The sequence below is a fragment of the Artemia sp. Qi Xiang Cuo genome, chromosome 21, assembly GCF_049724085.1.
Source record: "Artemia sp. Qi Xiang Cuo chromosome 21, ASM4972408v1, whole genome shotgun sequence".
In the NCBI taxonomy this organism is placed as follows: domain Eukaryota; kingdom Metazoa; phylum Arthropoda; class Branchiopoda; order Anostraca; family Artemiidae; genus Artemia; species Artemia sp. Qi Xiang Cuo.
The window spans coordinates 46283101-46307446 of NC_142814.1; the positions used below are offsets into that span (position 1 = coordinate 46283101).

At 35.9% G+C, this 24346-nt stretch overlaps 1 protein-coding gene across 1 annotated transcript; it reads right to left on the reverse strand.

The window, feature by feature from the left end:
* Positions 1 to 15506: 15506 nt before the first annotated feature.
* Positions 15507 to 16540, reverse strand: LOC148939632 (dual specificity protein kinase zak2-like). The gene has a single exon (XM_089106928.1). It carries the CDS (start codon positions 16374 to 16376, stop codon positions 15507 to 15509), a length of 870 nt encoding a protein of 289 aa, XP_088963054.1. The 5' UTR covers positions 16377 to 16540.
* Between the last annotated feature and the right edge of the window lie 7806 nt (positions 16541 to 24346).

Sequence of the window (24346 nt, forward strand, 5' to 3'; positions counted from 1 at the left end):
AAGCGTGAAACAACTTGGTTGTTTACAATTGTTAATAAGACGTCTACAACAGAACCTCAATACCACATTTTTCTCCTGGGAGGAACCCATGCAAACAGGTCTTTTACTCCTATAAAAATCCAAGGCTCCCAAAATATCCTATAATTTAGATAAAAATCCCAACGTTGCCAAGCACAAAGGCATTCATCGTCCTTTGTCAGAAATTTAAAATTTTAAACATTTGGTATTTAACCCCGAATCTGAGGAATACAAATCTCTGGGTAGTAAGTTATTTTTAAGACGAATGAAAACACGCCGAAGAAAAAGAGGCATCTATTAAAATAATAGCAAGAAGATTAAAAGAAGATTCTAAACTCTAAACCTAACAAAAAAAACAAAAAAACGTCATAACCTCTGTTTTCAAAATTTTTTAGTCGCAAAAATAATAATAATAATGAATCAAGTGAATCAATATTAATTAAACAGCGTACACTCTACACAAAGTTAAACCATACATTTACCTCAATGTTCTCATGTATAAGAATTATTTTGTCTAAGTGCAGATTCTAATAATTTTAGTTGTAACAACGAAAATTATCTTATTAAAAGACTTATAATGAAAATAGGTTAACAGCGTATTTATATGTTGCTTGCTTACTTATTGATGTGTTGCTTATTCGAAAAATATAACGTAAAATAAACTCGTATAGCAATTATTAACTTAGCCTTTAAGGCATATCATAACCAGAGTAAATATAAGACTTCCGTAACCATTCTAATCCCAAGATATAATCCATAAACAAAAATTATGTTTTGCGTTCACAATTTTGTTTCGTTCGAGCAATGCCATAAGGCAATTCAAAAATTGAATTTATATAATTTAATATAATAAAATAACCTAAGTTAAAAGTTAAAATGTTTAAACTACCTTGCAAAAAAAAATAATAATAAAATTGTAAATAAACGAATTTTGCAAAAGTTGGTAAAATTAATAATAAATTAATTCTAGAAACAAACAATTAGATGATGCTTAAGAATATCATCATAATCCTCGCTGTTCACGCAGCCGCCCAAGATATTATAGAGCATGGAATAATATTCAAGCATGAAAATTCATTGCTAGCTAGCCATAATGCATGGAAAATTTTTATGAAATTGGACCCCAAACCCTTCGAAACCTTGTTTCAACAAGTAACTAGACTAGAGAAAAACACTAATGAACTCAAAGAATCGATATTTCAATTCCTAAGGTTGGATAGAGGATTAAAAACCAGCAAAATAATGCATAATAAAGATAATAAAGAAATTTCAATTCCAGTTATCTCCAAACTAAAATCAAAATTCGTAATAGATGACTGCGATAAGTCAATGGCAGAAATTGACATTGCACTTGGAACGAGAACCAAGGAAGACAGAAGGAAAAGATCAGCGAATAATATTGACTACTTGTCGAGAGACTTTACTGCAATGAAATCGATAGAAAACTCTAAATTACTGACTACAAGGAAACGAAAACCTTATGATAGAAATTACGCAATGATAAACGAACTACCAAGCCTATGGATTTTTCTCAAAGAATTATGGCAAAGTCCTGCTGAGAAAAACGTCACGAAACGGATATCATCCAAACTAAGAAAGGAAAATGACAACACACAAGATACTAACCTAATTGAATTAGACAAATCAAGAAACAAGTTCTCAAGTACCCAACAAGATCATGAATATGCAAATCCCACAGAACAGCCACACCTAAGTATGAGACCCCAACCAAAGAGATACAATCTTCAATATTGGAAACCACGGCAAACACAGTGCCAGAATTGATCGCACTTAGCATAGAATCACCTGGAAATTTAACCGTATTAACTTATCTAAAACCCACGACATTTACAAAATGGACTGGGTCAACAGGACCCACGTTTACGCACACCCATCCTATTGGCAAATTCCTTATAAACGCAAGGGCAAGAATCCCGGTAAGACATACCGAAATACAAACGATAGAAGTACAAGGGCTTAAGCCAGAAGAAAACAAAAATAATTATAAAAAAGAGGAAGAAGATAATTACGTACATAAGAACTGTTGCAAAATAGACGGTAAACGTACTTGTGACAGACTAGCCATGGCCGACGAGTAGGTATCGAAGGTATTGAACCATTACCTAATCTAAATGAGAAAAACACCCACAAAGTGTCAACTCTTCAAGCCTTCTTAATATTATTTAGACAAAGACTACAAGCCTTACTTTAACTATTAAATCCAGAAATACAAAAATTAAAACAAAGTACCACGAATATTTTTGAAGCATTCTTTCGAAGAAATAAATACCGTAGGTCTACAAGCCTGATTCCCATCATCGGAGAACTTGCCTCCCGTCTTTTTGATTTGACAACGGAGGAATATTTAAACATCCTGAGGGAAAATATAAAAAGTTGAATAATGCTATGAACGTAACGTTACACGTCCAGAAGATACAAGCAAGTAGAGCAAATTACCAGAGAGATAAAGTTGAAATGATATCTAAGAAAATATCAATAACTGTAAACGTAATGAATTATTTAAGGAACGAAGTGGATCGCTTGGTGACAGACGCAAGCCTTACCATGGTATCCCTCAATATAATTACCATTTCACTACTAAATCTAGCGAAAGATTTTAGTAAGTTTGAATTCGCATTATTTGCCCTCACGGGAGGAACTTTGTCATACGACCTAGTAGATCCTTCTAACCTAAAAAGTATTTTAGACGAAATAAAAACGCACCTATCGTTTGGTTTGCATTTACCCATAGATCCAGAACTATCAAATTTTTTCCTTTATTATACAAAATTAAAAGTCCACATCACGGAAATAAATGAACAATTGTTCGCAGTAGTAACAATTCCTTTGATAAACCAGCAATCCACATACGACTTGTACAAAATTTTGACCTTCCCTGCTTATATAAACAAGACAAATTCATTTATGACTATCACACCTGAAGCAGAGTATTTACTTATTGATCAGGGTAGACGAAAATACGCCCTAGCCGATCCACAAGACTTAAAAGAATGCGTATCATTCAAAAACCTAGTATGCCAGCTTACGTTACCTAATTATAAAGTCAAATCTGGATCTTGTATGTTAGACATATTTTTAAAAGACACACAGCAGGAAAAAACACCTAATTCGTGCGAAGCCTTGATAGGAAGTACTAAACGAGAAATATTCATACACCTTAGAAAGGATATTTGGTTATTTTCTGTTCCAAAAGAAACTGTTGGAACTTTGTCTTGTCGTAATAATACTGAAAGAATCGATCCAAGTTACAGGACCGAATTACTATTACAAGATGTGGGTACAATAACCATAAAACAAAGATGTGGACTCATAAATAAAGAGTCAACATTTCAAATGCCGTTAATAACAATGAGCACAAATAGAATAATTCCTAAAATAATCAATTTTAAGGCAAGCAACCTGTCGTACACTATTCCCAAAATAGAAAGTGAGGAAATGACAATCTCAATATGGTCCAAAATAGAAAAGAATAAAGGGACATTACCGCTTACAAAAATAAGAAAGCTTTAGACTCCCAGATTCCCCTTTTTACTAATAAAGACCAGAGAGTAACGTACTTGGATAATAGATACGGATTATTCTCAACCGATTTCTGGTGGAACATACTACTGACCGTATGTTTCATATTCACGATTTCCTTGACTATGAGAACCTTACTGACTTTTAATTAAGGAAGAATTTTGAGACTAAGAAGGCAAAACCCAAAGGAAGAACACGGGGAAACGGCTGAAATGCAGAAGTTAAACCCAGAACCCCATGAAAACGTCTAAGCCACGAAAAAGGGGAGACAAATAGAAAACGAGTGGGTAAAGAGGTCTCCACTCGTCCTTGCTATGTCTAGTTCCCTCATGGTAAGTGTCGTTTACGTAAAACCGTGCGGTTACGACGCTGCAACATTTGTTTCTTAAACAGTGCGGACGTGCGTGAACAATGAAGGCATGAGATATGTTGTAAACTGAGACCTCAAACTAAATGATATAGCTTAACTTATGTTGAAATGGTTATTTTGAATCTAAGGTAGAATTAAATAAGTGTTGAAGGAAATTAAAATAAAGTGTGTTTAATAGCGTATACTAAGGAGCATAATAAGAGGACTTACTTAAAGTTAAAGGAATTAATCTCTTATATCTTTCTGAGGCAGCCATTAAGGTATATTAAATATCTCATCATTTAGTTTCCTGACTAAATGTAAATCTTGGGTTGTTGCCTCTCTAAAAATATTGCTAGAATCAGTATTTGTTTTATATTCATATCCAATAGTCATACTTCTCAACTTCTTATTGGACAATGGTGTCATCAACATGAATTGTTTATAACTTGCATAATTTGAAAGATTAATGCTCGTGCTCACCAATGCTCCATTTATATAGACATTTACCTGTCGAAATAAATTGTGTAGTACACAATTTTCGTAGAATAACCCCTCGGCGGCACCTGGTCTTTCATTGTTGATTTTTTAACAGTGACATTTAAATCTATACATGTCGAATTCAAATTGATAAAGTAATCTTCATTGGAATAAATTTGAAAATGGAAATTTTCAGAGAGCGGTTGTTGCGGATAAAATTATTCATAGTATCCATTTTTTTTACACTGACATCTAAATTTTCAGCATTAAAAAGATTTAGAGGTGAGGTGACTAAGGGGTGAGAAACTTTATGTGGTAGATATGCCATCTTAGAAATAGAAATCCTTTTTGGATTTATTTTCTTTCTTTGATGCTTTACGCTTCCCAGTTGACTTGAGACTGTTGAGTGATGAGGTCTTTCTCCTCCTTTTCAAACTTTTTCCCCGTTATTTCCTTCGCCCGCCGAGGAATCGTGCACTCAACCTGAGATTTTGCGAAACGTTTTCTTGAATATCTTTTCAGAGCCCCAATAATGTAGTGTAGAGAACGCAAAATCCGCTGCAACCAGTGCAATATATTTTCTAGCCAAGGGTAGTGCAGAGCGAAAAAGCTGATCAAACCAATTGCCGAGACCGTACCCTGATATTTACGAACGACCCCTATAATAGTCCATTACATGCTCCAACTGTCGTGGTGCAAGAGTAGCAACATAGTAATCAACTTCAGGACATAAAAACTGAGTTCTATTAGCCATTTTACTGAACGGGTTAAAAATGACATGTAATTACAGTCAAACCTTTTGTTATTGCAAGAGGATCACCCAATTTGCTTCTTAATGTTAACTGACAGAGCTCCAAATACGAAGTGTTGACTGGAACGTATTGAAGGTGCATTATATTGTAGTGGTGAATATGGTCATTAGAGGTTATTCCTTCAAGAACACGTAGGAGGGGGACATTGGTATTACCAACTCTTGATATCTCGACAAAGGAAGTATAAAAAATATACAACTGTCCGAGGAGAAGGTGGGTGGATACTCTGCAAAAATGACACAATTTATGTCACTAGCGCTTCCAGCACTCTTACCGTTGATTATATTATGTTTAAAACCAAGCACTTCTCTTAGATTTTCATTGAGAATAACATTTTCATTGGCAATGGGTGAACTAATGTAGATCTTGCCTTTTTCCCTTGAATAGTTGAATTGAAAGGTTCCTTTTTTACAAGCGGAAATTCTTTTATTGATAACATGACACAATTCGTTCATACTCCCAAACTCCTTATATGATAGTGTGGCAAAGGGGTATTCAAATTAATTCATATTTTTCAATCACATATTGATCGTAGACAGTTGGCTTATCATGGGGTCTAATTTTTATATCATATGTACGATCCTTTATTAGGATATCGTATGTATTTTTGAGAATACAGTTGACAAGAGCAACTTGATACCTTCCCTCAAATTTAATGGCCGGGGAAAGTTTTTTCCAAAATTCGCTAGTCTTATTCAAATCATCAAATAAAGGTATTTTATTGTCACATAAAAACCTCCCGACATTATGAAGATCTTCAGCAGGTATCCACGAGTCAAAATCAGAGTTGTATCCTAGCCAGCGAATAATCAACTGTTTCTTACCCTGGCGAGTACGAGTCTTTAATACCTTTTCAATTTGATCAATCCAGTGTTTTTAAATTTTTGTACTTCATAATCATAAATAACGCCAAGAATCTCTTCATCTTTCATATCACGAAGTCGATATGTTATAGGTTTAGTATCTAGGATTTTTGACACCTTAAAAATTTCAGTAGACCACAAATAATTTCCGTTTTCAAAAATATTTCTTGTACGATTGATTCGAACTGCATCACCAACATTAAATTTTTTTCCTGCCTTTTCAGTAGAATATTGTTTAAGGAAATGTGTACCCTCACTATAATGGACTTTCTGAGGACTAGTATTGAACAAGGATCGATGAGGACGTTGGTTGTATATATATATATATATATATATATATATATATATATATATATATATATATATATATATATATATATATATATATATATATATATATATATATATATATATATATATATATATATATATATATATATGTATATGTATATTTGGCACATATTCAGCATTTAATATATTTTAAATGTTACTCACCACTCAACTACTTTAGCATTTACTTTCAATTATTTAACTACACATGAGGTAGGTTACATGGTTTTATGAGAGGTCTTGATTTATTACAAATTTTCATGTTTTTACTGTTTACGCACGTCCATGCCGCCAATGAAATATATATTTTATTTTTGTAGCTGCATGGGTTTACGTAAACAATAAATAGAGATTTGGAACTGGACACTGCACGAATGAGGAGCTCTACTCCCATTCGCTCGATCATGTCCTTCCATATTTTATGGCTTAAGGGTTATCAGGGAGTTCCGGGTTTAGGTCTTGTATCTCACTCGACTCGATGTGATCTGTCTTTGCTCTTTTTCTACGTGTTCTCATAATTTTTCTGTAATTCAGGGTCAATAGCATTCTTATAGTCAGAAAAATCACGAATACCAGGCGTATTGTCAGGAGCATATTCCACCAAAAATTTGTTGAGAATAGTCCGTATCAACTTTCTACATACGTCAATCTTTGGTCTTCATTAGTAAATAGGGGGATTTGAGAATCTAAAGCCTCTCTTATTTTTGTTAGTGGTAAGGTTCCCTTGACATTCTCTATTTTTGACCATATTGTGTCTTTTACTTCTTCGTTTTCTATATTAGGAATGGTATGCGATAAATTGACTGGTTTGAAATTGGTCACCTTGGGGCTTATTATATTCGTGCTTGTGGTTATCAGTGGTGTTTTTACTGTGGCTTCTTTGATTACTAGTCGACACCCTTGTTTTATGGTTATTGTTCCCACGTGTTGTAACAGTAATTCAGTTCTGTAGCTTGGATCGATTCTTTATGTGTTATTATAACAAGAGATGGTCCCAACTGTTTCTTTTGGGACAGAAAATAAATAGCCACCGATCATTTCTAAGATGAATGAATATTTTTCGTTTCGTACTTTCTGCTAGCGTTTCGCATGAATTGGGAATTGCTTCTTGTTGAGTCTCTTTTAAAAATATATCTAAGATACAGGATCCAGATTTTACGTTATAAATGGGCAGGGTTAGTTGACATACTAGGTTTTTGAATGCTACACATTCCTTAAGGTCCTGTTGATTGGCTAAGGCATATTTCATCCTATCTTGATTGACTAGCAAGTATTCCGCTTCCGGGGTGATAGTCATGAACGAATTAGTTCTACCTATATTGGCTGGAAACGTAGAAATTTTATATAAGTCATATATGGATTGTTGATTTGTTAATGGAATTGTTACTACTGCAAATAGTTGTTCGTTTATATCCGTGATGTGAACCTTTAGCTTGGTGCAATAGTGGAATAGGTTTTCTGCTTCTGGTTCTGTTGGTAGATGTATACCTAATGTTAGATTTGTAAGTAATGACATTGTCACTATGTCTAGTGATACCATGGTGAGGCTCGAATCGGAAATCACACGATCTACTTCATTCTTTAAATAATTCATTATGTTTACTGTCTTTGAGATTTTCTTCGAGATTGCCTCAATTTTGTCTCTCTGATAATTGGCTATGCTGGCTTGTATTTTTTGGACATGCAGGGTCACGTTCATGGCTTTATTTAGTTTTTTCACGTTTTCCCTTAGGACATCCAGGTCTTCTTCAGTTGATAGCCCAAATAGGCTTGAAGCCAATTCTCCTACGATTGGTATTAGACTAGCTGATCTGCGGTATTTGCTTTTTCGAAAAAATACTTCGAATATTCTTGTGGTACTTTGCTTTAACTTTTGTATTTCTGTATTGAATAATTCAAATAGTGCTTGCAGTCTCTGCCTCTATAATATTAAGAAGGATTGGTGAATTGATACTCTTAGGTTGTTTTTCTCATTTAGCTCAAGTAATGATTCGACGTAGTTTTTGGTTGGTTCGTCAGCCATGGCCAGTCTGGCACATGTATATTTGCCGTCAATTGTCCAGCATTTCTCGGGTACGTATTTTCCTTTCTTTTTACTTTCAGAAAATTCCCTTTTCCTATTGTGGAGTTGTATCCTTGAATTAATATAGTTTGTGTCTCGGTATGCAATACTGGGAGTCTTGCTCTTAAGTTTATATAAAATTTTGCCGAAGGAGTGGGTCTTTGTAAATGTTGGTCCTGTGGACCATATCCATTTTGTAACCGTCGTTGGTTTCAAATGCGTTAGGGTATTCAATTTTTCTTGCGATAGTTCATTGAGTTTGATTAACTCTGGACTTGCATTGGTTGTGGTGTCCGTTAGTGAGGGCTGTATTTTCTCGGTTCTTGTCTCAAGTTTGGGTGGGGTTGTCGTAGTATTTTTCTTTCTTTGTGGCTCGTCGATTTTTTCCTTTTGTTCCTTCTGTGATATTTTCTTAGTAACGTTGCTCGCAGTATGATCTTGCCGTGGTTGCTTGAGTTATGTCCATATGCTTGGTAATTCATTCAACATGGCGTAATTTCCGTCATAGAGTTGATTTTTCCTGTTTAAGAAGGAAATTGTGGTAGATTTTATCGTAGTAAGTTCGCTTATGGAACCATCCACATTACTTAATGCTTTTCTTCTTCGGATTTCTCTGTTGTTAGTTCCTAGAGCCTTATCAATTTCTGGTATTTTCTTGTCAAAATCATCTATTATGAATTTCGATTTTAGTTTAGGTATAATGGGGGGTAGGTCTCTTTTATTTTCTTTGTGGTGCATGTCTTTCGTTGATTGCAGGATCTTGTCCGTTTTTAAGAATTGGAATATAGAGTCCTTTAGTTCATTAGTATATTTCTGTAGTATCATTACTTGTTGAAACAAGGTTTCAAACGGTTTGGGATCCACTTTCATAAATATTTTCCAGGCATTGTGACTTGCAAGCCTTACGTGGTTGTGGCAAGAGTCCTTATGTCTAACTTATCTGCAATGGCATACAAGACCGTTTTTGCTGAAATTTTTCGAATTGTAAAGGAAAAATATGCGAATTTTGAGCAACTTGACCTCATGGCACTTGCCGACTTTAGTAAGGCTCAGAAAAAGGGTTAGATTGCAGCACAAAATGCATTAGGCAACAGGGTTTTCCAATTACAACGTATTAAAGGATGTGTTGTTCACTGGAAGCGCAGTTACCATAGGGTATTACAAAAACTGTGCAGAACTTCTTTGGAAAGAGCTTTGTTCACATCTATTCCAGACAAGATCCCCTTGGCTTGGAACGAAAACGAAGTTATTGCTTTACTGAGCATGCTCTAAGGGAAGCCTCATAACAATTTGTTAATACAACTTTTACCACACCGCAAGGACACGGACTTCAATGTGTTCTATAATTGTAATTGACCTAAGGACTATGCTGCTGGATGAGGGTAAATGACGAGGATTATAATGATCTGTAAGTTAGTCTCAGGATTCGCGGAGGAGCAATGGAATCTTACCCCGATATTATTAACTTATATAGAGTTGTACAACTGCTTGTCCAGGTCACCAAGAAAAACAATATCTGCCGTCATGAACTGGTATTGTGCAAAAGATCGACAAGCCGTTAATAGGCATATTTCTCGATCTCTGGTTATTGTGATTGACCAGTAGAGCAAGCTTTGCCTAAAGCCCGATGGGAAGAAGGCGAGTTAAAGTTCTGATGCCTTTTTCACAGGTGTATGTTCATCGTCAAATAGTGAGACAGAATTTATTGGGCGCTATATCCTAGTAGACACAGAAGACGATACAAAAAATTACAGGGACCTCCTTACCCGTGTAGTTGAGCAGACCTATTTTGGCTATCGAGCTCATTACCATAATACAACAGGCTTTTATGTTGATCTTGAGGGCCCACACGATCCATTTGTGAAGCTTCAGCCTGTTGATTTCGAACCTCCGCCACAAAGTAAGAAGAACAAAATTTGACCTCTTCAATACCATAGCCATTATTTAGGCTCATCCTCTGAAGAAATAAATTGTAATAATTATTTTGTTTTCATAGCCATAATAATTGTTTGTGACATAGCCATATCTACTGCTGAAAAATGGTCAAAGAGTGACTCTGCTCCTTCTCAAGAAAGATCAAGGGTAATAAAGACACTTTCATTACTTTTCAGATGGATTGGCAGAGCAACAAACATAATGAAAAACAAGTACCCAACCACAATTCATTATCTTATTTCTTTCTCACGAAGACTAATGAAATCGTACCAAAAGTTTTGGGCCATATTAGGATTACATATTATAGAAACCTTAGAATCAAATGCTTCACGAAATTTATGGTATATTTCAGAAAATATGGATATTCAACAAAAGGAATTTTTACAAAATAAAAATAAAACATTCCCATTTTAATGGCATCTTAATAGCAAAAGACAGCACAAAATATAAAATTATTGTAAGTACTCTTCGATCTAATCATACGGCTATGTGAAATTTGTAAGCTAGTCATATATTTAAGACCCCCTTGTTGTCATCAACTAGACTAAAATGACTAGAAAACGTGTCAAAGGCAGTACAAACTAAAATAACTAAATTATATATTAAGTCTTTAATGATCCTGTTTAAATTTTATCATAATCACTTCTTACAATTTCTTTAGGAAAAGTTTTGAAGCTGACATGAGTATTTAAATTAATGAGTTAAACTACTATTTAGCGGGTCCATCACTATGCAGACTACAGTATCGTGACATAGTTTTTTAGTTCCATTATTTTGAGAATAATAATATTGTAAAATTTTTATGTACAGATAAGAGTCACTGCAACATTATTCTTATCAAACCAGTTATATTGAAAATCTAAATAATAATTAATAATTATTTCTTAAGAAGATGAGCCTAAATAATGGCTATTTCCTTATATCTTACTAATTTTGTTCTTAGTTCTGAGTTTCAGATCGTCGACTTAAAGCTGCATACGAGTCACTCAGTATAATGTTTGCAATCACACTCGACAGCAGAGCAGGTAGTATTATAGTCCTAAGCTTGATAGCCAAAATCGGTCCACTCAAATCCGCGGGTAAGCAGATCCCCGTATTTTTTTTTTCGTCTTCAGCGTCTACTAGGATATAGCGCCCAATAAATTCTGTCTCACTGTTTGATGATGCACATACACCTGTTAAAAGGGCATCAGAACTTAATCGGCTTCTTCCCATCAGGCTTTAGGCAACGCTTGCTCTACTGGTCAATCACAACACCCTGAGATCGAGCAATATGCCTGGTAACGGCTTGTCAATATTTCGCACAATACCAGTTCCTGACGGCAGAGATTGTTTTTCTTGGTGCCCTGGACAAGCGGTTGTACAACTCTATAGAAGTTAATGATGATGGGATAAGATTCCATTCCTCATCCGCGAATCCTGAGACTGACGTAAAGATCATTTTAAGCCTAGTTGTTTGCCTCCACCAGGCAGCCCAGTCCTTATTTCCAGTCCAGTTCAAGCACACCTTGAAGTCCGTTTCCTTCAGGTTTGGGACAATTTGGATTAAAAAATTTTTATGAGGCTTCCCTTCGAGCATGCTAAGTAAAGCACTAGCTTCGTTTTCGTTCCTAGCCAAGGGGATCTTGTCTGCAATAGATGTGAACAAAGCTCTTTCCAAAGAAGTTCTGCACAGTTTTTGTAATACCCTATGGTAACTGCGCTTCCAGTGAACAACACATCCTTTAATACGTTGTAATTGGAAAACCCTGTTGCCTAATGCATTTTGCGCTGCAAGGTAACCCTTTTTCTGGGCCTTGCTAAAGTCGGTAAGTGCCATGAGGTCAAGTTGCTCAATAGTGGCATATTTTTCCTTTACAATTCGAAAAATCTCAGCAAAAACGGTCTTGTATGCCCTTGCAGATAAGTTAGACATAAGGACTCTAGCCACAACCACGTAAGCCATTGTCACTTCATCATACACTACAATATTCAAAAGGTAACGAAAAGGTTGGTTTGTGTCGGGATACGTAACGTCAGGCTCACAAAAATCGGCCTTTGCAAGCAGTTCAATGTTCAAATAAAACATCAGGATGCAAAAACTGTTTCACTCTTTCAAGAAATATGTTCGTCGGTACTGTCCAGGTGCCTCTTCGATCGATGCAGTTACCTTGCATCGGAATGAATATTCGAATGCAAAAGTGATTTGGCCGGCCAAACATCAACAATCTCCGGCACTTTATCAAGGGCAATTGCACTCTGCCTGCTCATTTTTGTTCTATGCGGTAGTGCATGTTGAATTCTAGGCAAAGAAGCTACAGCCGTGTTCTTCTTGGCTGGGATACATGTCAGTCCAACTCCACTCTGAACAGCTCCAAAGCTGATTGTGGAATATTTTAAAATGGGTTCTTCTATGTCACACCATACTTGAGGAATCATGTGGTTGTCTGGTGGCACTGAGTGGGGCTGTCGTACGTTAGTAGAGTCAACACCCGGTTCAAAACAACACCGTCTAAATTTCTCTTATTAAAAGGTGTTAAATTATTATATATTTGCCGTACACTCTTTTTTTGATAAGTGCGAAGAAGGATATAACATACGATTACTTTTTGAAAATTATTTTTTCATCTTGTATTCACATGCTTCTCAAGAGCAGTGCTTAACTCCTGCGCATTGTTTTTTCCTAATTTGTAGGATGCCATCAGATTCTTTATCCTTCTGAAATAGCCGAGTCTGTTTGGTGATCAGAGGTCAACCACTTTTCAGAGTTAATTGCAAGAACTTTTTTGGAAAATCGGAATCTTTAGCAGAGGAGCTATTGCCTGCAAATTTTCTTACATCAGAAATATAGAGAAGCTCGTCTTGGCTGTTGTCGTTATAGCCAATATATTTTAAATCTTGTACTGTTGCAAGTCTCCATAGATCTTTCTGCTTTAAGAGCTTGAGTACCTTGTCTGATCCTCCTCGTGCTATTTTCTTGTTCTGTTTCTTATGTGTCTCTGCTTCTGTCTTTGGCATCATTGTGCACGGTAAAGATATTGGACCTGAGACTGGTAATCTAAGTATTAATAATTTATTCATTACAGGCACTGTAAAAAAATGCTCAACAAAATTCATTTTCTGGAAACCTAAAACACTAACCTGTCGTTACAAGACAGGCAAGTATTTTCCATCAGAGATAAATCCATACACCCTTAAATGAAAGTCTTCAGTTGAAAGTTTTTTTGCCAAAGACTTATCTGTCTTGACAAGCAGAAAAGCAGATAGACGCGTTTCTGCTATTTCACGAATACCTCTGCTTTGTAAGATGCCAAACACACTTTGTATGTTTTTTAAGTCCTCTGTTTTGTCGTGGGTACTGAAAGAGGACATGCCCATGCAACCTGAGCTGCATTTCCTAATTACAGCCTTGTCATCAGGTACTTCACCAAAATATTTCATTTGGTGTTTACGCATGCAAATTCCTGATATTCCTGCATAGACATATCTCAGGGCCTCGTCAAAGTCAGACACAACGAGATTCTTAGTTTCATCGTCAGAAACAGATTTCTTCCAGAATGTCAAACGCTGTAAATAACGAAATTTTGATATTAGCATCACATCACTTGAAGATTCACCGCCCCTACCAGCATGACCTTGTTCCTGTACCCAGAGTGACATGTTTTTGGGATACCTACCCTTATAACTGTCCGAATATTTTTTAGGTCAATCCCAAGCCCATATGCTGGAGTAGCACACATAATTCTAATTGGTCCATCTAGCATACTAGTGTGGATCTGTTTTTTGTCTGAGCTATTGAAATTTCCTGTGAAACAAGAGGCAGGAATACCTTTCAGACTCAAAAAGTAACTTTACAGCTCTGCATCAGGTTTATTGATAAAATTGGTAATAGCAGGACCTTGTCCTTCGGCTGCTATTGTGGCAACTTAGTTTTCTAGGTTTTCCCGTGAAGTTTTCCCTTTTTGATGTTCTTTTTTTGAAGGTGGAGGGAGATAACTCTGCAAATATATGATAACATTTGGTCTATTATTAGAGCCTCTAATCTCTACAGGGTTTTGAAGTAGTTCCCTCTGAAGCAACTGTATCTGACGTGGAAGAAGTGTTGCTGTTAATGCGATCATTGGAACTCCAGGTTTTACCAGCCGTATTTCAGACATTTACCCGAAGGCCTTTCTGAAAGCTCTCCACTCATCAAAAAGGTGGCATTCATCAAATACTAGTAACCTTAGATGCTTCTTTATCAGAGTGACATTAGTTTTAATGTATCCATCCAACATATCAGAACCCATAAATGTTTCTGGCGTGCATAAAAGTATTATTGGGTTTGTAGCTGATTGTTCCGTGATTTCAATCTCTTGTCTGCGGTACTCATCACCTGAAATATTAGCTCCTACTTCATAAACTACTGCACCTTTACTTTTCAGAAACTGAAACTGGTCCATTCTTATAGCTAGAGTAGGTACAATGACAAGCGTGATGCCGTTCTTCATGATTGCTGGAACTTGGTAACAAATTGATTTGCCTGAACCTGTACCGGCTACCACTAAAACATCCCTTTTGTTGTTGCAGTTATCACTGCCAGTTGAAAACACCGCAAAGTTTTTATCCTGAACTGGTCTAGAGCAAGTCCTGCTGCCACTACTCTTTTCACTTTGTCTGGCTTAAGTTCGTCAGGCCTATTGAACAACTCTTCTGATTCGTGCATCAACTGGGCTGAAGACTGTTTTTGAAAACTTGGTGATATTGAGGTAACTTCATTAGCATAATAGACTTTTTGAAGGGTTTTCAGAATACAAATAGTTGGGAGTACTAGCAATCAAACTTTCGTTAAGTGAAGACTGAAAAACTTTGCATGGTCCTTCCACAGATTCGAAACATTTCAGGAAGTCCAAATTTGCGGATAAGTTGAAAGGTGACTCAGGGTGTGTCGGACCAGCACCGGAAAGAGCCAAATCATCCACTTTGAGTGGATCAACTTCTAAATCAATGCTGGTAGAATCATCAGGCAAATGATGAAAATCGATACCAATGTCCATTGAATGGCTGTTCAATTCAAAGGCACTGTCTGTAAGTTCAACACGGAGGTGTAAAACACCAGCCGAGGAGGGCCTGGCATGTCCGTCATGCACACAACATGATCATATGATTATGGCTAAGTCACTATGGAAAGAATCGAAAGATGTTCGAAGTTCATTTTCTATAGCTTGTTCTATTGGACAGATAAAAGAAGCGTCGGGAAATTTTTCTGCCCAAGCATATGAAAGGGATGGTTTAGCAATCTGGTAGAGCGTCATTACTAACGCATATATATCACTCACTGGAGATGCTTTTTTGCCAGCAAGTCGTTCGAGACTTGCGTAACTAACGGTCCCTTTTGCAGCACCGATTTGGGACCAGGAGGTTGTTGTCAACCGGCTAGCATTGGTTAGTTCATTCCTCTCTTCCCCAAAATCAGTGAGTTTTGGTATAATCAAGTCAGCTTCGGGATTTATTAAGACATTCTCTGGTTTCAAATCGCCATGATAAATTCCTTTGCCATGTGTGTATAAAAGTCCATTTGTGATACCCATTGCTATTGTTTTTAAGGTTTCCACAATACCAATATTCATTTGGATTTCAACTGGAAATTCCTTTAAGGTGTGTATTTTTCTAACTTCCCCATTCTCTAGTGGGCACTCTACAAAACAATACTCTAAAATCAACGCATGCAAAGATTTACAAAAATACTTCACACCTACTATATTTTTATGATTAAGGGTTGGAAGAAGATATGCTTCTTTAAGAAAACTGTTTATAATGTTCACATCTTTCTTTCTATAAATTTTTGCAGCATATTCAACGTCATTGATAGAACAATAGTACACAACAGATGCTCCTCCCTCTGCAAAACCAACATCTCCATGCTTTCGAATAATTGCACTCTCATCAATAGCTAAATTTGCTGGTGGCTCAAGAGGTTTTGGTAGCGAAATATTTTTTCGCTTCAGGCCAAAAAGTGAACTCATCATTGGTACTTGGCGTTCACAAACAGCTCTTAAAAGAATTAATTGTCAGCAATATAAACAAAGTGCATTTTCACAAAGAGCAACAGAAAATAAATTTACTCATATACAGAACAAAAAATAATAACGAAAACGGTCATAATTGCAAGAAACACATTATAACAGTTCCTAGTCAATTATGAGGATGCAATATTGTGGTAAATAGATTTTCTTTGCGACAAAAATAAAATATTTTTTTGGAAAGAAATGGGCAGTTATATCCATTAATGGTATTTTTTTTTTATATTTTAAATGCATTTTTTTTTTTTGTGTAAAACAAGGGCCCCCCCCCCCTCAAAACATGCTATTGAGACCTAACCCTACCACGTGACGCCCTTTCGGTGCCTAGATACACGACAATCAATTAATTGAATAGAGGCCCTTCATATGGACTGGGGGGGGGGGGGGGGGAATTTAAGAAGGGCTCATTCAAAATAAAAGAAAAAGTTCTTTTAACCGTTTTAAGAGTAAATTTTGAAAGCAGGGTAACAACCCCCCCCCCCTCCACACCCACATTTCCTCAAATGCGCCTGACGAAATTGTTTTTGTAGCTATTTTTTACAGAATATTAAGAAGATCAGATAAAATAAACAAAGGGGTCAATACAACCCCCCCGGAAGACTTTAATAAGCTATTCCCTGGGGGTATACAAGGTTTTATGGAGCGAATGGTCGTATACATTCTGGAAAATTTTAATTTGATTGAATATTGAAAGTTCCAGCACCTTTTTTAATAGTCAAAAGTTATCAAATGGCAACCAGCCTCCCCAAGCACCCTTTTCCCCAATCGTATCTGGTCAGAATTTAGACATAGCCATTTTGTTTGAAGTTTTCCAAAGCCAAAATAACTATGCTTCCGGGGTTAAGGGCCCCCCCTCCATCCCCCTGGCCAGAGAAATCAGGTATACAAGCGGCTTATTGTTTCTTAGCTACTTTTTTTTCCGTGATTAACTCATTTTAAGGGTGGCTTTCTTTGACGGCGCAAGAGAGGTGAGCTGTGCAAGTTACTTATTGTATCTTTGTTTACTTTGATACTTTCTTTGTTTTATTACTTTTTTACTTTAATATCTTAAGGATGACACTAGTTTTGATGCTTTGATAAAGCTTTATTGTTGAGAAAAAAGATTTTTAAATGGGACTGTTAGAAAACTTGAAACATTGGAGATGAAAACAAAGAGGAATCAATAAAAAAAGTCTCCAAAAAAGAAATTTTTAAAAATAAAGTAAATATTCAACTTAAGAACAGCAAAAATATATTCATAGAACAAATAAAACTCAAACGAACAAAATAATAAATATTGGAGAATAAATAAAACCCAAAACGAAAAGAAATAAAGTAGAGACTAATGGCAAATAAACATACAACAGGCACTAGTGTAAATGAATGCATTAAGAATAAAAGAGTCAAACTTAAATTAGATATACAAATAAAGCTTAAAGCAAGCAAAATCACTACAAACAAGAGTCAGACTACGATCCCCGTCCCTCCCATTAAAACTATAAAGCCATGACACAGACAATTTTAACCACTCTAACTAATTTTTTCGGCAATAGATTCACAGTGGAATATTTAAAAAAAAAATAAAATACGGAGACATTTTCAATGAAAAAAAAATACATACAGACGTACATGAATCATACACTTTTACTATTTTAAAGATCTGTAAAGGATAAACACGAAACAGGAAATGAATTCATGTCGAAATTTCTTAGTTCAACTGAAATTACTGATTTGCTACCCCCTGACTTGGAAAAAAAAGAATATAGCAGTGATTATGCAAATGCGTAATCTAGATGAGTCGTTGGAACATTCATCGTTGTTACAGAATTAGGTAACAATGAAATTAAGAGAAAAGTATAAAAATTAGGGAGCATCTGGGAAAAAAATTTTGGTATCTCTGACGTCAGGCAAAATATTGCATGCTTAAGAATGAATCCAAACAGCTAATGCAAAAGGCATAGAAAAATGGCCGAGGTAATGAAGAACGAAAACGAAACCAAACGATATTGTGTCTAGAAGACATGCGACAATAAGTATCACAATGAGTCCTTAATGAAAATAATTTATGGGTAGAATATATATGATAGTAATAATCACATCGATTTGTAAACGAAATCTGCAGTTAGAAGAGAAGTCCTATCAATCGGATGATTCTTTGATGCATTAATAAGAAGAAGACACTGAACTCATGCTATAATGTCCTAAGTCAGTTGAACTTGCTGATTTGCAACCTCATTACTAAAAACTAAAGAGTGAACTAAAGGATGCTAATGAGCCAAATTCACGAAGTTCAAAGAGGCAAGCGTCTGCCTGTGCTTTGAAAAGAATTAGACAATATATAGTTTTCTTTGATTTTGTATTTACACTATTTTTTTAAATTATTTTAATTTAGTTTTAGTACCGATGACGGTCACTATATGTGTCACGAAAATAACTGGTATTTTTGTGAATTTCTATCATTATCGTCATTATCACTGTTTATTAAAAGAATTTAATCCTTATTTGAACTTTTATTTATCGTCATGGAAAGACAGTGTGGTCTCCAAAATTATCTACGTCATATTTAAATACAAACCTGCCACGTGTTGGGGCCCAGAAGAAACCAGGTACTATATATATAAATAAATATATATATATATATATATATATATATATATATATATATATATATATATATATATATATATATATATATATATATATATATATATATATATATATATATATATATATATAAGGCAAAACTAAATTCCATCAAGTCAAAACGTAAAAATACCTTTAGTACTGTTCTAATATCTGTAAAACACGCCAAAAATGAAGTTTGGTTAATGCTAATTAAATAAAACAAAATATGATGAGAATATAATAATTTATGAACAAAATTGGGGTTTATATTTCCACAATAAGGGGGGGGGGGTAAAGCAAAGCATATATTAAATACGCAGCCTAACCTAACTTAGGTATCTTTCTTCCCCTAAATCCCAAAAACAAAAGTTTAAATATTGTAAACGCATTGATAAATCACTGTTTGCAATCCTCAGCATAGAAAATCTCCATTGAAAAAACCTGCTTGACTAGTTTTTTTAGCATCTTTGCTGTACAATGCCTCGCGTGTTCTACAGATATTACAACAGTATCAAAATTTTTACCAACGAAGTATGACATCATCATGTGATTCAACATAAAAAAATATATTATTAGGACCAAACCCAAGACCATGATGAGGTGGAGTGTATGGTCTCAAAACCAATCATGACATATGGAAAAATAATTAACTGTAGAATGGGATAGTACTACTTTAACTTGTTCGGACTGTTTCCTTAGAAGAGGAAAACCAAACTTACTCACCAACAGTATAATAAACGTACTTGCAAGAGTTCTCCTCTGTTTAATTTATTTCTGTTGACACCAGAAGGATCTAGTTCTATCATTGTCTTAGTTAATGTCTTAAAATACTTTTTCTTTGATACGAATAACATAATTGTAGCCCTCTTCTTTGTGTATTTATGATTAAATCTGTGAAGTGTTACTCTGGGTTAATATCTTTGTAAAAATTAAATGCATCCTGTCAAATCAGGAAGAGTAACTAATTCATGCAAAGAAAACATAGAATACATTTCCTCTGTCGGTGCATAAAAACCGCGCTTCTGAAGTGAACATTTGTGAAGAAAAGATTCATGGTTGAATATTTGAAATTTCTCTTAAGGGAAGGTGAATTCGCGAACTAGGTCACTATTATTGCATCTGCCTTAGACTTATGGTTAGCTGGATATACATCCAACTAGGAGGATAAGTAAAATCTATCAAACTTCTTTGGGATAATATTCAACTATCCAGATAAATTGTTTCTCTTAGGCACAGCAAGAATATCTAACTAGGTGGATAATAATGTAGCTTAGTGTTTCTGATATATATCCAACTAGGCAGATAAGAAGAAAAATATATTAAAATTATATATAAAATTTATATAAAAAATATAGTAAAATTCTACTTTAGCTACTTTTGGCTATCTTGGGAAGGGGTTAGGTTAGGACAATGAGACTTTCAGGGATGGGTCTACAGGCTAAAGTATGTCCCGGGAAGGAATTTTGAAGTACCTACCTCCACTCCTTCTCCCTCTAGAATATTTGGGCTATGCTCCACTTCAGTTGTTTGAAGTGGAGTCGTTAGGCTAATGGAGGCTGGAGGAGGGTTCCCTGTAAAATCCTCTAAAATTTGTAAAGAGTTCGGGCTCAAGTCCACCTCAGGAACATTATCTTGCTCAACTGTGCTAGGATCTACATTGAAATAATTATTTAAAAAATCATCAATATTAGATGGTATTTCAATGGAATTAATAATACCGTGCCAGTCACTGATGGCTGAATTGTCATGAAGGTCCATTGCCCCTTCAATGTATTCTTCCTCTTCTTCACTTGATGGTGAGTAGGGGACCAATGCACCAACCTATAAATGAAAAATAATTTATTCTGAATGTGTTCAAATCATCCCTACTGTAAAAATTTGGATTATTATTTATATATTATTTAAAGTTGGCACTGAATAGGGCTGTAGCAGTATGTACATAATAGCATTTGGTTAATTCAACTGAAAGTTCCAACTTAAGATAATCTAAGATATGACATAGAAGGCACCAATTTGTTCGTTTATTTTCAAAGTGTTCGTTTATTTTCAAAGTGTTCAAATTTTTTTGCGGCGCATCCCTGCGGCACATCCTGGGCCCGCAGTGCATCCCGGGCCCGCGGTGCATCCCGGGCCCGCGGTGCATCCTGCGGCGCTTTCCTGCCCCCGTGGCGCATCCTCCGCGGCGCTTTCCTGGCCCGTGGCGCATCCCGGGCCCGCGGTGCATCCTGCGGCGCTTTCATGGCCCGCGGCGCATCCTCTTCGGCACTTCTTGGGCCCGTAGAGCATCCTTGCGGTGCTTTTCGGGCCCAATGCGCTTCACGCAGCGCCTCCCACAGCTCTTCCCGACCGGCTCCCAGTCCCCTTTACAGAAAGTTCTTCAAAAGTTGAAATATTTCTTTCAAACTCCATATTGGTTCAGTGAACTCATTATTGTAGGCCGTCGCGCGAGTGTTCCAAGATTGAACTTCAAAATGTTGAGAACCGTTAACTCGCTTTCCCCTTGCTAAAATCTTTAGCACGATAGAAATATTCACTGTAAATTAGAACACTGATATGTGACAGAAGGAATAATCTCTTTCTTAAAACTACGTGAAAAATAGCATTCAGTTTCAAAGGCGGTGAGCATTAGCAGTAATTGACTGCACTTTTTAAGTGACCAAAAAGATTCGAGGGCAACTATACCCCCCCCCCTTTTCAGCCATGTCATAAATAGCGAATATTATTTGTGGGACTATAACTTGTTTCGCTCTTATATAGAATTCCAATTTCCTAAATATCTAACGCTAATTTTGCAGGCAATTTTGGTATTTTCAGAAATATACATAGAATTACGTAAAAGCATTAAAATCCTAGACTTGGCAGCCTAATCGTTAATGAGACAAAAAGACAGGAAAGGTGGTGAAACATATCTATTTATATGCTTGTGCGGAGGTTTAAGCCAAAGATTAAAACAAGATAATATTCAATTGTGAACGGAATAGCATTTTGAGTTTCAATGGTATCTAAAAATATATGAGATATCGAAGTGATAGCAAAGATTAGAAAAAAGAGTGGTTTCTTTGCTAAAAAAATACATTTAGATATCTCTGAGGGAGGGCAGAGAAAATAGTGGTGGGGGTGAGGGGTTAATATCTCGCTGAGATAAGTTTATATTGAAAAATAGTGAAAAAGAAAAAACATTGGAAGAAATAGATAGGTAGGAAAAATGCTTACATTTGCATATCCTGGCTGCACTTGGGTGCCAGATGGTCCAGGTAGTGCATGCTGGTGGGTACCCTCATGACCTAGCGTCGATGGGGCAGCTATTAGAGGTCCAAGGAGAGCGGATGTGCAAGCGATGTCATTAATTTCTTGCGCAGGTTGGGCTGCGACTTGTAAAGGAGCTGTGACTTGTGCAGTCGAGCCAAAGGCTGGCACAGATGGCTGCACTTGACGAGGTGGCAGTGTGGAGCTTGGGGGTTTTGGCCAGCGACCATATTGTATGACAGTAGCCTTCGCAGGGGCCGCATTATTAGCCCTTGCTCTCTTAGTGGGTGGCGGCGACGAGCATTCTTCGCTATTTGCAGTACCCATAGCTCTCTTCGATGTAGGGGCCGCAAATTCTTCATAATTTGCCTTAAAAAGAGAAAAAAATTAGCATCAAAATAATTTCCCCCTTTTTTTACAGAAAGAAAGTTAGTATCATCATCCATATAATTTTGTTTAGAAAAGCATTTATCTCATTTTAGTAAAGCAAAAACCCATATTCTCTCTCTCCCCTAAATTTAGGAAAATTAAGCCGCCCTAGGTGTACCCTACCATTGAGTTAATCCTGCGATTTATTCAAGCGAAGGGCATATCAATAAAGAATATATCTTACTACCCTTTATTCAAATGTTGTAGCTAAAATCACAAAGTGACGAAGAAGCAATTATCTTTTCTATTTTGTCACTATTAAAAGTGCCCCTCCCCCAACAAAAATCTTGGATGCGCACCCCTCCCGGGAATATAAAAGAAACTTTATCGAAAGCTTGAAATAATCTCGTTTCACTCTTACATGGAATTCCAATGCCCTTAAATATCTATCGCTAATTTTGAAAACAAAATTAACTGCCCGATATTTTCAGACAAAGACAGAATTACGTAAAAGCATTGAAAATCTAGTTTTCCTAAAGCCAGCTAATGTATACAACAGGAAAGGGTGGCAGCTAATTTTAACCTCGCACTGGAGTCTTGTGTCAAAACCAGAGCTGGTTAATAACAACAGCGATGGATGTCTCAGTTAGAGAAAAGATTGCAATAGAGAAAAGCTAAATTTAACGAAACAAAAATTATTTCTTTTTGCGAGAATTTGTTTGTAAAACAGTGAGGGGGGGGGTTAGGTTTTGAGGGTAAAAGAATATATTTTACGTTTTCCATCGAGTATAAGGATTGCATGGTGGTTAGGTTTGGGGGGGGGGGTACTTACCTAAATATACTAGAGGGTGAGCAAGGAAAATAATTTTATTTGAAAATAAAAAACAGGAATTTAACGAAAAGATAATTAATTCTATTTGCGAGAATTTGATTGTAAAAAAATGGGGAGGGGGGAGGGTTAGGTTTTGAGGGTAAAAGAATATATTTTACATTTTCCATCGAGTATAAAGATTGCATGGTGGTTAGGTTTGGGGGGGGTACTTACCTAAATATACTAGAGGGTGACCAAGGAAAATAATTTTATTTTGAAAATAAAAAATGTACTTACATTGCAAATTGAAGTTGGCATGGCTTCTAATTCATCAAATTTATCCATTCTTGTTTGAAATGTGTCAAAATACTTTCTGATAATTTAATCACATTGCATTCCCGTTATATACGAAATATCTAGGTCAAATTGTCATGTAAACAAGACCTCTGATTGGCTGAGAAGGAAACACGTGATCTAACTGTTTCCTGGAAACTCATAACATTTGGCTCGAACAACAACAACAAATACTATTTCTGGATCATAACATTTGTATCGAACAACAACAAGAAGGAAGTGTCATTGACCTTGGCCCCCATTAGACTCAATAATCCATGAAAGTGAGAAAGTTCCTGTTTTTTCATTCTCACTGACAAAGACCATAAAAACATACAAAAATGTGAGAAAGTTCCTGTTTTTCAAATTCTCACTGACAAAAACCATAAAAACATCCATAAATGTGAGAAAGTTCCTGTTTTTCAAATTCTCACTGACAAAAACCATAAAACCATCCATAAATGTGACAATATTCCTGTTTTCAAATTCTCACTGACAAAAACCATAAACCACGTGGTTCTATGCCCATATATGGTGTGGGTACCGGAGCTTT

Excerpts from the sequence above, each read along its gene's own strand:
- LOC148939632 (XM_089106928.1), bottom strand. The coding sequence starts at position 16,376 with ATGATGAGTTCACTTTTTGGCCTGAAGCGAAAAAATATTTCGCTACCA.